Raw genomic sequence first — 17235 nt, 5'->3', positions numbered from 1 at the left:
ATTTTCGTTGTTAAGGGAAAATTACACAAATTGTTCAATCATGTGGAAAGTAAAGGATACTATCAAAAAAAAAAAATAATAATAATAATAATAAAGCTAATTTCGAAGCCTTTTCAACTCGAGTTTTTAAGCCCGAGGAGTGTTTTATACTTAATACCCTAAAGCTATCTAGCTTGGGAGTTATTGGCCTAACACTTGTTACATGGGTTGATTAGAAAGCTAATGGAGTTAGTTAAAAAAAAAAAAAAAAAAATTCAAGACAGTATGAATATGAAGTTTCGTGCTCAGAGTGCAAGATGTTATAATGGAAAGCTCTATGAATTCCTTAGAATTTGTTCATCCATATCTTTTTCTTGTTCCATCCATCACCCTAAGCCCCATTACAACCTTAGTGAAAGTCCTACTTGATCCAAGGAGAAGTGTGGTTCCTCATGTGGAGAATAGGTGTGGAAGTACCATGGTCGGATGGTTTAAATGTTTCAAGTATGTGATATCTTTCCATGAGATCTTTTTATATTTGTCTTGAGCTTTTATTTCAATTATGTGAGTATATCCTATTGCTTTGATTCCTCTCACATATTTATGAGTGACAATAACTAGTCAAATTTTGAGTGCTTTTATTGGAGTGAACATCCGTGATGAGATTTGAAGTAGAAGCTTGTTCTTATTTGGTTATTTAACTTCTGTGAAGCTTAAGTCGTGGGTTGTATTAATGTTGGCTATTTCACACACTACATCCAAGTTTTTCAATTTAAGTTTGGTTAATCCTTTGATAATGTCTTGAGTTATTGTTGCTTATTTCTTGGAAGTTAGCTAACGGTTTGTGATTATCTTTGAGATCAATATTGGGAAGTTAGTCGATCGCTTGTTTGCGTTGAGTCTTTGTTCTTTTGTTTTTATTTTTCGTTTTGTTTTGCTCGAGGACTAGCAAAATCTAAGTTGAAGGTATTTGATAAGTCCATAAATATACTCATTTATGTACTCTTTTTACTTAGGTTTTGTAGAAGAATTAGATTTAAAAAGGGTTTATTACTTCACTTTTCTGATTTTCAGCTTTTCTGCGCTCATAGAAGGTTTTTAAGGGAAAATCAACTTTTCGGAGGAATTTTAGCGCAAGGCCAATTGGAAATGAAACCTAACACCTTGAAGTTCAATCTGTGATTTTTCTAGAATTTATTACCAAGCCAATTGGTACAGTTTTACAAGTAAAGTTAGCCCACGTGCAGACAGGACAGTTTCGTACATGTTACCTGAATATGAAGAAACGGAAGCCTTCCCGAATTTTCCAAGTTACGTGCCATATATGGTTGGAAAGATAAGACATTTATCTTTCTAAAATATATTTTTACTGATTTTTCTAGAAGGCCGAAGATCCCCAAATCGTGTGACAATTGGGCTGAGCTGTATTTCCCTGTGGAGTTAGGAATTGTGATCTTTACTTTCCTATTTGGATTCCTTGTTTACCAAGACTTCTTGGACGACTTTTCAGTCAATTTGAGGGTTTAGGACTTTGATTTAAGTCATATAAAAAGCCAGCCAAGGCCCTATACCAGCGGATTGACGTCCTAAGGAGAGCAACGACAAGAGGAGAAAGCTGCCAGCGAGTTCTTTCTTTTCCTTTCTTCTTTGAATTTTCAGTTCTTATGTATTTATTTTTGAGTTCATCCAAGAACATGAGTAACTAATTTCTTGTTAGTTAGGGCTTAATCTTGAAGCCCTAAACATGATTTCAATTCTATAAACAAGTTTGAATGGATTTTTCAGTTTCTACAAGCGTGATGATTTCGGTTTCTCTATATTATGTGAATTCTGATATTTTGATTCTTTGAGTAACTAACTTTGAAGCATGTATCGGAATTAAATTGTTGTAGAACATATGTCAATTGCCATATTGAATGTGCTCTTGTTTGCAACGAATAATTGGGTTAAGAACTAGTTATGAGAAATCGATTCTTGAATTCCTAATAACAAATGCCATGTTTTAGGGTTTTTGTGACACTCATATTCTCTTTGACCTTAATGGATTTTTGATTGTTAATTTGAGTAGATGCCATACTGGATTTCAATTAAGAATACACGTATTGATGTAAATGCCATACACCTTACATACACTTAAGAGAGAATCATACAACTAGAGTCAAATGCCATGATCTTGTTGTGAGTGTCGTCATCATATGCTTGCTAGAAATTGATTATCTATTGTTGTTTATGGATTGATTGATTGTTTGGAGGTGGATAGTGAGTCCTAGCTATTGTTCTTGATTGATTTTAAACCAATTTCTCTTAAACTCTAATTTAAATTTTGTTTTGTTTTCTTTTTCTTGTTTTGTTTTATTTACAAAATTAAATCAAAACCCCTTTGGTGTTGGCGTGTGTGTGGAAGTCCTTGTGATTTCAATCTTTATTTTGTTTTCGTGTTTAATTGTGTTCTAGTTTTCTTTGTGTGACATTGATAAACATCTCTTTAGATTACAATCTCTGTGGAAATGACCCTTGCTTGCTTACTATACTATCATTTGATTTGTGCACTTGCAAGGTTTTAATATTGTTGTTAAAAATTACCAACAAGTCGCCATGGTTGCTGGGTTTCTTGCCACAAAAGGGTATTTTGGTTTTAAAAAAAATGTCATAAAAGTTATATTTTGGGCTTGGGGGTCAAAATAGTTCATGGGGTATTAAAAGGATATATTGAATAAAATTACTCATTTTCTATGCATTAGAGTCTAAATACCAACAAATGAAATACTATCACATCTTGGCAAAAAAAAAAGAAATACTATCACATCAATTGAAATAATAGTTGGGTCGAGAGTGGGCAAAGATAAAGTTTGTAGTTTTGCAGGTTGGGTAGGGTGATCCATCATAGACTTCATAGTCCATGAAGCCCAAAAAAACAAAAAGCAGAAAACAAAGACACCCAAAAAAAAAAAAAGAGTGCTGCTATTTGCACACCCTTTCCTAAAAAAAAAAAAAAAAAAAACTCAAGGGAAAACACCTTATACCCCATCCATTTTTCTTTTTGCACACCCTCCTAAACAGAAAAAAAAAAAAAACACACACACACACCCAAAAATCACACACCCCATCCCCATCTCCCCCCGGTACACACCCCCTCACCCAAACACCCCATCCCCACCTCTCCTCTCTCCGGCACACACCCCACCCCCGTGAGTAACCACCCGTCGACCACCCCAACCCCGGCCCGCCCCACTCTCTCTCCTTCCCTCTTACCCCGCCGACCACCGCACCCGCATCCCCTCATCTTTCTCTCTCCCCGAAACCCAACCCCAACCCCAGCCCCGGCCTGCCCCTCTCTCTCTCTTTCCCTCTCCCTCCTCCAGCCACCACCAGTCACCCCACCGGTCGGAAAATACTCCCCAGATGCCGGCCATCACTCCCCAGAACACCTCTTACCGGCCAGCCACCCACACCCACAAAAAAATTGCAGCGGGTTCGGCACTGGTCCGTCGAACCCGTTGCAATTTTTTTTTTTTTTTTTTTTGGCTGTCTGCTTGGGCGGTGGTGCATGCGGGGAGGAGGGGGAGAAGAGGGTGCGGTGGTCGGCGGGGTAAGAGGGAAGGAGAGAGAGTGAGGCAGCCCGAATAGAAAGGGTGGGGGGTGGGCTTCGACGGTGGGGTGTGTGCCGGAGAAATGGGGATGGATGGGGTGTGTACCGGGGGGGAGATGGGGTGTGTACGGGGGGGAGATGGGGATGGGATGTGTGGGTGAGGGGAGGGCCAAATGGTCTTTTTTCTTGAATTTTTTTTTATTTTTAGAAAGAATGTGCAAAAAGAAATTTAAAAGTGTGCAAATAACAGCCCTAAAAAAAAAAAAAAAAAAACCCGAAAACAAAAAGAATAATGGCGGACCAAACCCACTGAAGTGGGTCTAAGGAGCACTTCCATAACATGGAGAAGTGTGACGGCCGCTCCAAAGCATAAAAAGCCCCAAGTCGTTTGCAAGAGTGGACCCCGCGGGACTCGCATGGTATGGGAGTGGGGCCAACGACTTCAAATTTCAAAAGCACCAACGACAGCAAGTCGACCGTTGGGAGTGTTTGGGGTCAACACTCAACACCAAGGTTGGGATTTGGATTTTCAGCTTAGAAAGACAAAAACCAAACCAGTGTTTTGTTTGTTTGGAGTTTGGAGAGTGCAAATTAAGCGGCAATGCAATTTGACCAAATGAATCGGAGACGCCATGGCTGGCAACGCCCTCTCCACCCTCTGCAGGTATTCTTCTTCACATCACATTTGGATCATTTGATATTTCTCTGACTATTTTTTTTTTTTTTGGTAATTAAAAATTTAAAACAAAACCAAATGTATGCCAAATATGCAGATTGTGGGAATGGCAGTTTACAGCTTTCTGGTGGTCGCCTTCTATACATTCCTCGGACTTTTCCTCGGAAACAGAATCGCAGAAATCGCCGTCACCACAATCTTCTCCTTTGTGGTACTTACTACATCAACCCTTAATTCTACTCTATTATCAAATGTCAATAGAGATGTGAATTTTGATATTGAAATTTCGAATTTCATTTCAGGCTGTTTCAGTGATGTTCCTCTTCATAAGGTGCACAGCCACTGACCCAACTGACAAAACCAGCCTTAAGAAGAAGAAGAAAGCTAAAAAAGGGTACCCAAAGCTCAATTACCGGTTCGTCTTGGGGCAGATTATAGTGAGGTTCTTCAGGAGGGTAGAGAAGAAGATCCTCAGGACTTTTATAAGGAGGAGTTATCTGGACCCACTGAAGACCAGCGCTCATTTGGAGCCACTGATCCCATTTCCCTTTCTCCTCATGAAGGAAGACGCAGTCTCTCCTGATTTAAGGGAAGACGACATCTCCTTTTGTGCACTCTGCGACTTTGAGGTCAGTATTAACTTTGAGGTCTAGTTGTTATCTCATATCAGAAGAGTAACTTTCATGTAACGAGTGTATACACCCATTGTTTTTGACACCCATTGTTTTGTTTATGTTTCTCTCATCACGTGACTTAGCATGTGACGAGGGAGATGAACAATAGAATGTGTACACCCGGTCTCCACATCAGAATTCTGAATTCAGAACATGAACATTGCATTCGTTTAGTTTGTATTTCTGTAATTCTGTTTGATTTGTAGGTGAAAAAACGCAGCAAGCACTGTAGAACCTGCAACCGTTGCGTTGAAGGCTTTGATCACCACTGCAGGGTGAGAACTCCTATCCTTGTTTGCTTCTTATTCAACTTTATAACCCCAAATTCAAATGCAAATTCAAATTCAGTTGTTTTCTTTCTCTCTCAAGTGGCTAAACAACTGCGTCGGGAAAAAGAATTACACAACATTCATTCTTCTAATGATCTTCGTTTTGTTATTGGTAAGTTGTTTAGTATCTTTGGCTTCTTTGACAATTCACACTGAGTCGATCAGTTTGCTTTCACCTGTTTCGTCACCATGTCCATGACAACAACATTACTGCTGTGATGACACAGCTAATCATAGAAGGAGGAACTGCAATTGTCATATTCGTGAGGTGCTTCACTGATAAAAATGGAATAGAGCAGGAGCTGAAGAGGAAACTCTACGTAGACTTTCCAAGAGGCGTTCTTGCCACTATTTCGGTACTTAATGTTGCAGGTCTTGATAACTTCCATTGCAATCAAATCATCACTTATCTACTCATTTTTATACCCTTGAAATCTTGCAGGTCTTGCTAACTTTAATGACAGCTTACGGCTCAGCCGCAATGGGACAGCTTTTTTTCTTTCATGTGCTTCTCATAAGGAAGGTAGGTACCTCTCAGTTCTCAGGTGCCAATACCCCATTACTGTTTGCTATTTGCCAATTGCCATTTTCACAGTATGAGTGTTTATGGTATTTCGTGAGGCGAAATTGGTAAAATATGCCTGCCCCATCTTCTCTATTAATTGCTCTATAATCTCACTTTAAACTTTTGCACAATAAATTCCTGCTGCAGGGAATAAGAACATATGACTATATCCTGGCAATGAAAGAGGAGAACCAATCTATAGAGATGGATCCATTTAATGATTCGGATTTCTCCTCAGATGATAGTAGTGATTTCGATTCACCTGAAAAGCCATCATTTGTATCACGTTTTATATGCAGAGGACAAGGAGGAATTCAGGTAAAGTTTATATCTTCTACAGGCATACAGCCTACCATAGTTTTTGCTTCTTCAGATTTCAGAAGGCATACAAGTCTATCTGCCCGACTTACTGGATAAATCCCATTCTAAGTTTCAGAACACCAGAAGGCTGTCCATAAGAATTGATAGAGATCCTCAGCCCTCCACCTCAACCAAGAAACAAGGCTTCCATGTCAGCATCAATCCATGGAGACTGATAAAGTTGAGCAAAGAGAAAGCACTAATAGCAGCCGAGAAAGCCAGAGAAAGGATTGTGAAACAGAAGCCAGCAATGGAACAGGATTCATTGAAACCACTACCATTAGAGACGAAATCTGGGCCGTTGATGAGCACAGATAGAAGCATGGACACTGCAGGATCAGGCTTAACACCTCTTATATCCAAAGGGATGATGCCTGGGTCACCTGGAAGGTTTTCAAGCCCAAGAAGGCGATTTTCTGGCTCGCAAACTATGTTCTCTGGCATTGTTCCCTCACCAAAACACAAGTACAGAAGCAATTTTGACTTGAAATTGACAGAGGTGTCCAGGGAGCTGGAGACCTACATTTCAAGGCAGGTTCTATGTTCTGTTATAAAGAAGGACGGGAGTGAGGCATCCCCAAGATAGGGAGTGTGTTCAAAATCTTTAGATTCTCAGCCTTTGAGAAAGAATCATTTATGGTCTGTGTACTCATGATATCTTCTGTGGATTTTTTGGAGACTAATTTATACATGCACTCCTAAAATTATTATTTATTACACCATTCATTCAATGTAACTTTTACTTTTATGGAAATGCAAGTTAATGGTTTAGATATTGCCCTGTATCAAACTGAAATTGCCTAAAAGTTGGCTTCATCCCAAACTCCTGTGTGTGCATTTTTCTTTATTTACAGAACTTTATATGGTGAACATTTAAGCATTTTACGTCTGTTGGTGTTCAAGAAGAATAGATCCTGAACTGAAGTAATATAAAAACGCCATTTGCTGGAATGTTGCTTCATTGAAGTAAATACAAAATTCACTCTAAATCAGAATGTCAATCATGACATAAAAGATTGACCTCATATGATTGACAGAAAAGATTGACATCACATTTGCAGAGTGCACCCTGAACCAAACAGCATGGAAAACACTTTCTTTTTCTTATGTATGACTTGAAAAGCAAAAGGAATAAAGTATTTTTGAAAGCATAAAATCATTCTATTTCCAATTTTTGACAAAATCACTCAATTATTTGTTACTGCACACAAACTTACAAGAAATAATCATCTCTTAGTACCATCTCACAGGGCACAAACCACATATTTGCCAATTCCACTCAACTTCTTATGACAGGCAATTATATCCTCCAGCTAGGCAATGGGTGTTGTGCGGAGAAATGGCAAGAATCAATTTTTCAACATTCACAGAAGGTAACTTTCATTAATCTACCAAGATAGCGACTGAGCACCGCTGTTTTGATTACTTGAAATCCATGTGTGATCCGATAGATGGTAACAATCCGAGTAATGCTCAGGCGAGATTCTCTCCTTGAGAGGCTCACAAGATTCTGGAGTAACTAAGTCAGAATATCCTTCGATAGAAGAGCAGATCCATGGAGACTTTGAGGTTACATTAAGGGTAATATTTGATAAGCAAATGTTCATAAAATTGTCACCTTCTAAACCCTCTAGGAGGCCTGCAGTTTTGATATTCTCTCCTATGACATCTTTAAAAGTAATTCGTTCTATAATAGGCAGGGCACTTGGGTCATAAAACTCATCTGGGTGCTCCCCATAACGGCTGGTGAACCTTATAGCTATATCTATACCATCCAAGGTCATGTTTGATACATAGATATTTCTCACATAACCACCCCTTCCAGGTGAGGTCTTTATTCTGATAGCTGTCTTAGAATTGAAAAATTGGAGGTTTTCTGCATGAACTTCTGACACGCCTCCTGACATCTCACTTCCAATTGCAATTCCTGCGCTTGTTTCAGTTTTCCCAGTAATCCTGCGAATGATAATGTTTCTACTGGGACGACCATATGAAATGCCATACTCATCCCACCCACTTTTGATGGCAATCAGATCATCACCAGTGCTAATATAACAGTCTTCAATGCAGACATTATCAGAAGAGTCTGGATGCATTAAAATGGATGGGTGAGAACCATAATTGCTTTTTATTTTTATAACTAGTATGTGAAACTGAAAAGTATTTTAAAGTTGATGCAGTCAGTCCGAAATGAAAGTGTATTTATGTGCTTATTTTGACACTTAACAATTTTCAAGTGGGAGACTGAAGAATCCACAACAATGACAGATAAGGCACTATTCACACATCTAAGTAGTAATGAATTAGCATTTAATCCACACAGGAAAAACTATGATTTTTTTTGCTTATTTTGCTCTATATTCAGAAGTTACTTTACAGCGATAAAGTTTTACAAACTACCATGAGTGGATTTTGGGACTTTTCAGGTTTTGGCATATATGTTATTTATAGGATTTAGTGGTTGGTATTTAAACTATAAAAAATTGTTATCTTCACATAGAAAGGGAGATTTGGTGATTCACCTGGATCGATCCCATCCGTATTTGGTGAGTTGGGAGGAGCAAGGATTGTCACATTCTGGACGGTAACATGGCTGTTCATCCAGAAAAACAGTCTCAACTCTCCCCCTAAATCATAAAAGCTTCCCTTTTGCATAGTTTTAATATGATACTGAAAACACTTGAAATCTACCATACAAGGAAGAAAAAAGTTATTCAATCCTTGTGGATAGAACTAACCTGCAATATACAGGGTGAATGGTCCAAAATGGTGAATTTAGGAAGGTCAGGTTTGAGATGACAACCCCAGTTGAGTTCATCAACTCCACCAAATGGGGCCTTGTATAATTCAGGGTTTTGTTATGGAAACAATCCCACCAGATGCTTCCTTGGCCATCGATGGTCCCATTATCACCTGCATCATCAGGAGAACATAAACATCAAGAAATCAAACAAAATGCATATGGGAGATGATTCCTCATCATATATTACCAACCTGTTATGATAACATCCGTCAAATTGCGTCCATAAACAAGACTCCGATGTCTTCCACCTTTCAACTCCCTTCCTCGACCATAAGATGGTAAGGGTTCTACAACTGGCCAATCATCAGAGTCCTGGAGCATTCCAGAAGAAGCTATTCAGTATTATGAGCTAAAATATTATATCTGTGGTGTGGCCACAAGGTGACAACAGCCATAGTCTTATATATATTATATATATCATAAATATTTTAGAAGTTTTTGGCAAGAAGGTGAAACATTACCGTTGATCCAAGAATTACTGCATCCTTATCTAACCACAAGGTTAGATGACTGATGAGATGGAAGCTTCCTGTCAACCACCGGCCGGCAGGGACAAAAAGCTTGGCCCCACCCTTGTCTGCAAACGAATTGAGATAGAAGATGGCATTCTGGAACGCTTTTGTGTTGAGAGTGACCCCATCACCAACGGCTCCAAATTCAGTGATAGTGACACTGTGAGGTCGAATTTCCCCTGAGTTGTTGGCCTGTTTCTTGCAATATTGTGGACTGCACTTGACAGCCCATGGAGCCCCGCTGAACAATGCAAGTAGCAGAAACACATCCAAAACCTGAAACTTGTATTTTACACACTCATTAGCATCAAAGCCTTTATGCATTTTCATCAACCATGCTACTCTTTTAATGGGAACTTCAGATATGGGTTTTAGCCTTTTAGGTCAGTTATGTTGAGGATCTAGAAAAGTAAGGCAGATAAGAACCAGGTTTTAGCATTTTAGGATACAACATAATGAAGGTGGTCACATGAGCCACATTTTTTCCAAAAACATAATGAAACAAAGCAAAAAGAGAGGACCACTCCTCCGCTGACACCTCAAAAATTATTCATAGAAAGAACCGAATTATGCTAATTAGATCTTGGCAGATTTTCATATTTAATGAAATTATTTGTATATATTTTGAGGCAGAACCCAGATTAGATCATCTATCTTAAATACATGCCATAGATGATAGATCTTAATTAATCCAAAAACATTATGTTTCAAGGATTGAACAAAAGTAGCAACCATTTAGGAGCTCCCCAACAGAGAGAGAAAAACATTAGAAAAAACAAAAAGCGAGAGACAGAAAAGTCAAGGGGAAACTATAACAAGAAGAAGTAAGCACATGATGAGTAATCAAACTCACAGAAGAAGATCTCCTCATATGACTGAGATCTGCTTTTGCCGTTTCAGCCCAAGCAGCTTGAGAAATCAAATCCTGTTTTCAGCTGAACCAATCTCCTTGTGGTAGTCAAACAACAAACAAAGACACAGAGACGAAAAAGAAGAAGAAGAAGAAGAAGAAAGCCTTGAGAGGGTTTGGTTATAAATGATCAAAAATGACAAGATCCCGGACAGGCAAATATGGAAGAAGCAAGTGTATAAGTGGGTCAGTGAGAAAGCCACCAGCATCCACATAAAATCATTGAAAGTGACCGTTGCTGCCCGCCAAAAATTAAGCAGTAGGGTCCCTCTTGGCTTTGTTGACTTCACCTTCTCCAATACGTCACTTGCTACTCCTTCAGTGTGTGGAAGCAGTGGCTAAGCAGCTTTGATGAGAACAGGAGGGTACCCAGAAAAGAAAATGAGGCTGAAGTTGTAACCCAAGTCCTGGAAGATGAGTAATTGAGTACTAAGCAGAGAAAATGTGACATAAGCGTGTGTGTGTGTGTGTTTGCTTCAGATTCTAGTATATTTTGGGAGCACCCACGCCCTCTGAGTCACTGACAGTGGCTTTTTCCAGAACAGTAGGGGGAGAGAGAGAGAGAGAGAGAGAGAGAGAGAGAGAGAGAGAGAGAGAGAGAGAGAGAGAGAGAGAGAGAGAGAGAGAGAGAGAGCTTAATTTGCAGAAATTGAGAGAAATTAAGATTTAGGCTTAATTTGCAGAGGGGTCTCTGTCTGTCTGTCTGAGTGTCACTGAGGTTCACTCAACTCATGTGACAAACTTAGATGAAGATGACGATGATCATTTAATTAATTGTAAGTCAACAAACACTTTAAGTAGGCAGGGAATTAAATCCCACTTCTCTTCTCTTCAATTAAGTCTAAACTCATGATTTTCACTTTTGGAAAGTGTCTCTCTTTTTGCTGTTGCTGGTGTTGTTTCATGTAGTTTTTCTTTGTATTTGTGATGTAACTTGTAAGAATATAATATAGTCAGAGTGGAGTAGTTCATAGCTGGAAGCTGCAACATTGGATGCGGACAAAGCTGAGGCTACAATCAAACGGGAAAGAAGCAGAGCCATAGGTACTGCCTGGTGGCCTCCTGACCTGCTGTACTGGTTTTTGATTTTTTCCAGACCAACAATTATCATGAACACCACAATTTACAAGGCCAAACAACGTGCCTCGGTCACATTAAGAGACTGTTTATTATGGTTGCTTTCGCTTAATCTAATTCCAAAAATTGCATTCACATTCGTGGCTCGTTTTTTATGGTGAATTTTCTCGTTTTAATGAATTAAAAAATATGACTCAATTAACTAAGCAAAACGAATGAGGATGAAAATTAATGGACTCAAATAATGAATGAAATCCATTCATTGTTTAGTTGAAGATGGAAAACAAGATTGTAATTAAGGATCCATTCCTTACTATCGGAAAAGAATCAAATATGAATTATATTGACAAATGGTTCGTATTCGCAAATTGGGGTTGTGTTCGACATCCTAGTTCTATGTCTCGGGTTTCAAGTCCGAAATTTTTTGTCCCTAATTGGGGTTTTGAATCCCGAGTTTTTAAGTCTTAGGATCAAATGAACTGCAGAAATACAAATTTAAAATGCCTATTCTACTGTTTGGGAAAATGAAAATGCTTATTCTCATATGTGAATCAAACAATGGATTCGATTCCTTCAAGCCAAACATTTCATATTGTCTACAGTCTACACCTCCTTTCTTTATAACTTGGGTTTTCTGCAATTGGACTCGATTCGAATTTAGTACTAAATTTAAATTTAGGAAAAAATGCATTTTTAGTCTCTGTGTTTTACCTTACAATCAATTTTAGTCTTTGTATTTTCAAAATTGTCAATTTAATCCATATATTTATGTTTGCAAGCAATTTTAGTTTACCACCACCAATTGTGGCGGCGGATTTGTAGTGAATTTCACATATTATGCCCAAGAGAGAGAGAGAGAGAGAGAGAGAGAGAGATAGAGAGAGAGAGAGCTGATGAGGTAAAGAGGGATGGAGGGAGGGTGAGGATGGTAGTGGTGTGTTGTTGTCGGTGGTAGAAGGGAATAGAGGGATGATTTTGGTGGTGGTGGACTGAAATTGCTTGCAAACATAAACACAGGGACCAAATTGACAATTTTGAAAATATAAGGACCAAAATTGATTACAAAGTAAAACACAGTACTAAAAATGTATTTTTCCCTTAAATTTATATTTGATCTTAGAAGAAGAGAAAGGAGTTAAATGCTAAATGGTTGAGAAGTGAGCAGTGAATCAGTGATGTGTGGATTTGTGCCGTGTGTACTACACTCTACATTGGTTGTGGGAGCAGGGACCACAACCAAATGCAATTTACAGCTTTCGCCTTTGACCCGGGAAACCAACCAACCAACTAAGCCCACTTTCACTGATTGCACAATGTAATATAATTTCTGTTTACTAACTCATAAATAAACCATAATAAATTAACAAATTAATAAATCATTTTCCATCTATTATATAATTAATATGACCTTTGGTGCTCAAAGAACCAGACAAGCATGCCAAAATGGATTATATAAAGAAAGTGTTTCAATACAGCAACATCTATAGTCTTTACTTACCAAATGGCCCAGCTTGCTTAATTGGCATTTCATGCATGTAATTTTCATGTGCTAATAATCCATCAAGTAGTATTAGTAGTAATTAATAATAGTTTAAGCAATTACTTAATTGAGAGTTGACTAGTTGAGAGAAAGAGAAGAAATAGAAAAGAAATGGTCTAAAAAGAGTGGGGCAACAAGGGCCAAGTGTGGACAAGAGAGATAGAAAGAAGTGTGGGGTGTACTGGTGTGGTGTGGTCATTGTAATATTTGTGGTTGGGATTATGAAAAAAAGGGGCAAGTCAAAGTCAGGTAGTGACTTATGAGGTATCCTATGCCACATTAACCCAACATACATTACAGTTACACAAATCAAGCAGAGCAGTGATGGCTGTGAACTCTAAAACACATATATATTGCACAAATATTGCATTCAGTCGTCTCTTCTCTCTAAAAAAAAATAATAAAAAATTAAATGACACTAAATGCATATATAATTGAACTTGTTGAATGCAATTTTGTTTTCTGGGTTTGATTTGAGAAGAAGATTGCAATTAATTTAGATCACCTATATAGAATTTTATTCAAGTGCGAATGAGCAAACATGTGAATGTGCCGCCAAGCTCTCGGTAGCTTCGCTGAGTGCTCGGTAGCACCGCTTCCGCCGTCGATTTTTTAGGATATTTCCCCGACGATTCACCCCATGCCTCCTTAGGATGTAGAATCCGTCCAAAATCTCATAGTTAAAATCTAATATAAAGTCAAAAAATCAGTGTTGAGCGCTTAGGAGAAGAAGAAAATAACAATGTCGAGCGCTTAGCGCTGGGTGCAAATGTACGGACGTCCGCACCTGAATGTGCGTGCACCTATATACACCAATTCTTTAATTTGTAGAATCATTGGTACAAATTAATGGTGGGAGTCTAGTAGAGACAATTGTTGAAATCATCAACAACCTTAGTCTAGTGGTATTTTTCTTATTAATATTCAAAAAAGTCTTAAATTTGAATCTTTCTATGATCATATGGGACCATTAATCTTGGGATGTAATTGCTACCAGATTGTACTGACTAATGTAAGTTATATCTACAATCTTGGAGCCTATTAGGAGCAAAATATGTGGATTTGACTGATTATTTTCCTTGAACACGACTTTTGAATAGTTAATATAAATGTGTATATAGAGAGATGTAAACTTTGAATAAAAGTCATAGAGAATTTTCTCTAGAGACTTGAATTTTTTTTCTTCTCAATTTTATCAGCAATTCATAAGTGAGACTTTAATGGTATTGATCGATCTTCAAAGAATCTGAATGAATACAAGTGGGACTCTTGGATAAGGTAAAAGACAGGCAGTGGACAGAGTGTGGTATAGCTTGAATAAGGTAAAACACTCGGATATTTATCAATCTTACCTCCATGTGCACAACCACTCAAGAATTTCTCTTCTATATATTAATTTTCTGCAAAAAAAAAAAAAAAAAAAAAAGAAATGTGGGGTTGGTTAATTATTTTTGTTTGGTTATGTATGGAATGATTATGATCTTACTTGGAAGCTAGTTTACACATCCTAGCGAATACCTTAATTTGAGCCGTGGCACATGGATGTGAAAGTGATATGAAATAGTTACTTAAAGACTTGTTTATGTGAAAGTGATATGACCGGGGACCATTTATGTGAACCTTTTTACTCTCTCTTTGTATATAAAGAAATTTTCTCAACACGACATTCATTCAACTAAATAACTGCATATATTTTATAGTTTTTTTTGTTTTTTTGTTTTTTCACCATTTGATTTTAAACTTGTCAATATTTAATTATTTAGAATATAAATCATCTATCGAGACCTATTTCTTAGTTTTAACTCGCATGATTTTAAGTTCCCTTTTATCCATTGGAATTTAGGTTTTAATTCCCAACTCAAAACTCGAGAGTTAAAATCTAAAATATAACCTCGAACAATGATTCTATACCCTAAAATATAGAACCGTATACCCTAACATGTTGACCCCATAAAAAATAGTCTAAAAAGGAAAAAATGTTCGTTCTTTAGTTAAAAAACGACGTCCTGCAGAGAGAATTTGTATATATATATATATTTGCAAGTGTGATTTTTGAATAATGGTCTAAAATATGAACGGTTCTGATCATTGAATTGTAGGTCCAAAGATAAGACATCCTTGAAAATTTCTCATATATATATATATATGCCTCTTTCATTGAGGGATCTCTTATAGAGCCTGCCCCTTCCATTGAGGGATCTCTCATAGGGTCCACTCCATATAATATTTCAATGATCCGAATCGTTTGTTTTTTATATCTATATTCAAATATCACCCTTGCAAAAAATTGGACAAATCGAAAACGATTAAGCTATCTAATATTAATCAAATAAATAGACGAACAAAATATTTTCGATAAACACTTGAAATGGTGACTATTTAATCAACAATCAAATGGTTTCTAATTAATATAATTTTTTTAAAGTACGATTCTTTAGTGGAGACTGAAAAAATAGACGGTTTCGATCATAAAAATACAATGTAGAGTGAACCCCCACAAGAGATCCCTTAAATAAGCTTATTTAAAGGATCCCTCAATGGAAGTGGCTTATATATATAGGGTTTAGGATTTAGAATGGATGCGTTCGCATTTTTTTTTAGAACGAATGCGTCTGTATTTATTTTGTGTGGATATCCAGCGTCAACGCTCGGCAGTTTTGTTTCTTATAATAGCCTAGCACTAGAATAAGATCTCGCCGCTGCTTCCTCTGCTTGTTTTTCAGGGTATAGAGTACGCGTTCACTCCATACCCTCCTAGGGTGTAGAATCAAGTTTCTAGAAGCTGCATGTGAAATTTTAATTATGGGATTTTGGGCTAACATAAAGTCAACAAACTAGTGATGCGCGCTCGAGGAAAAAGCAAAAATGCACGGCCGAGCACTTGTCGCTTTGTCTCCATAAAAAAAATTTTGCAACATCCTCCTAAGAGAATTTTCAAGTAAGGACATCCTTACTTGAAAATTTTCATATATATATATATAGAGCAATGCTCTAGAGCTAACCAATTAGTAAAATAATACTGCGCTAACTAATTTTATATATATATACAGAACCCCTTCCATTGAAGGTCCCTCATAATAATTTTATTTAAGAATTTTATTTAAGAGATCTCTCATGAGACCCACTCCATATAGTATTTCTATCCGAACCGTCTATTTTTCAAGTCTATATTCAAAGATTATCCTTGCAAAAAATTAAACAAATCGAAAACCATTAAAATATCAAACTTTGATAAAATAAATAAACGAACAAATTATTTTCGATAAACACTCCATTGAATCAATGGTCAAATGGTGACCATAACTGTCCAGCAGTAGCCTTGGGATTAAAGATCAGGCTTGTTTTTTCTAAGGCCAAAGGCCAGGAGAACATCTTCATGTTCCAAAGGGTTCTACATAATCATATTGCCAATTGCAAATGATTTCATAAGGTCCATATTCCAGTACCAACCAAGATCTTTCCCTAATTTCATTAGCACTAAGTTAATCAAGCCAAAGGAATGAAAAAAATTCTGTGATATTGCAGTTTCTTCTCATTATGATTAAAAGTTTACATGCATCCCACATTAGTGTTACAACATTTGCCCTCAATTAATATAGTTGTTGTAAATATATTGTTATATGTGGCTATTCCTGTAATTAGTTGTAGGGGCATACTAGTAAATATTCTAAACCTAGTAAACCCTACCTCTATATAAGGATATTTATAAGATGAATAAGTTGACGACTGATATATTCTCTCTGCCTCTTCTTTTCCACAAACCCTAATCTCTACATATTTTACAACACGTTATCAGCACGAGAAGCTCTTTGGATTGTGGATCGCTAGACGAAAGAGGATCATCATTCAATTTGTTCTTCAACCAAGTAGGTTTTATAAAATAATTTTATGTTCATGATTATTTAACCTTGATTGATTGAAAAATCCCCATGAAGCATGAACCCTAAATTTATGTGATTGATTTATTTGGGTTTACATATTTTATACATGCTTCCTTGAATTGAATGATTAAATAATAATAAAAAAAAAAGGAAGAATTTTTGGGTGATCGGAAAACCACCCCGAGCAGCAGCCCCGCTGCCTTGCGCTGCCAGCAGCAGCGTCTCCTCACTGCCAGCAGCAGTGCCACCTTGCAGGAGAGCCCCCTCGCGCGCGCAGTAGCCCCGCGCCTTGCAGCCCCTCGCTGCCAGCGCACAACATCAGCCAACAACAGCACGCTGC

The 17235-nt window shown here is 37.5% G+C and overlaps 2 protein-coding genes across 3 annotated transcripts; one reads left to right on the top strand and one right to left on the bottom strand.

Moving 5' to 3' along the window:
• The first annotated feature begins 4129 nt into the window (after positions 1 to 4129).
• On the top strand, positions 4130 to 6945 carry LOC147286426 (DHHC-type zinc finger family protein). The gene is made up of 9 exons (XM_086242093.1): positions 4130 to 4232; positions 4342 to 4455; positions 4547 to 4873; positions 5125 to 5193; positions 5288 to 5359; positions 5475 to 5603; positions 5690 to 5770; positions 5960 to 6130; positions 6249 to 6945. Exons 1-9 carry the CDS (start codon positions 4170 to 4172, stop codon positions 6756 to 6758), a joined length of 1536 nt encoding a protein of 511 aa, XP_086098219.1. The 5' UTR covers positions 4130 to 4169; the 3' UTR covers positions 6759 to 6945.
• Positions 6946 to 7113: 168 nt separating this feature from the next.
• LOC147286425 (Pectin lyase-like superfamily protein) lies at positions 7114 to 10696 on the bottom strand. Of its 2 annotated transcripts, none has more exons than XM_086241352.1 (6): positions 10341 to 10696; positions 9437 to 9769; positions 9167 to 9287; positions 8911 to 9085; positions 8695 to 8765; positions 7114 to 8258 (listed from the first exon to the last, which is right to left on the bottom strand). In XM_086241352.1, exons 1-6 carry the CDS (start codon positions 10356 to 10358, stop codon positions 7561 to 7563), a joined length of 1416 nt encoding a protein of 471 aa, XP_086097478.1. In that variant the 5' UTR covers positions 10359 to 10696; the 3' UTR covers positions 7114 to 7560. The 2 variants fall into 2 exon arrangements, with proteins under 2 accessions (XP_086097478.1, XP_086097479.1); XM_086241353.1 differs by having other exon boundaries at positions 9437 to 9763; positions 10341 to 10599.
• Between the last annotated feature and the right edge of the window lie 6539 nt (positions 10697 to 17235).

This window comes from Dryas octopetala, chromosome 4 (assembly GCF_963921425.1).
Source record: "Dryas octopetala chromosome 4, drDryOcto1.1, whole genome shotgun sequence".
NCBI classification, from domain to species: domain Eukaryota; kingdom Viridiplantae; phylum Streptophyta; class Magnoliopsida; order Rosales; family Rosaceae; genus Dryas; species Dryas octopetala.
This window is presented reverse-complemented; position numbering and strand designations above follow the sequence as displayed.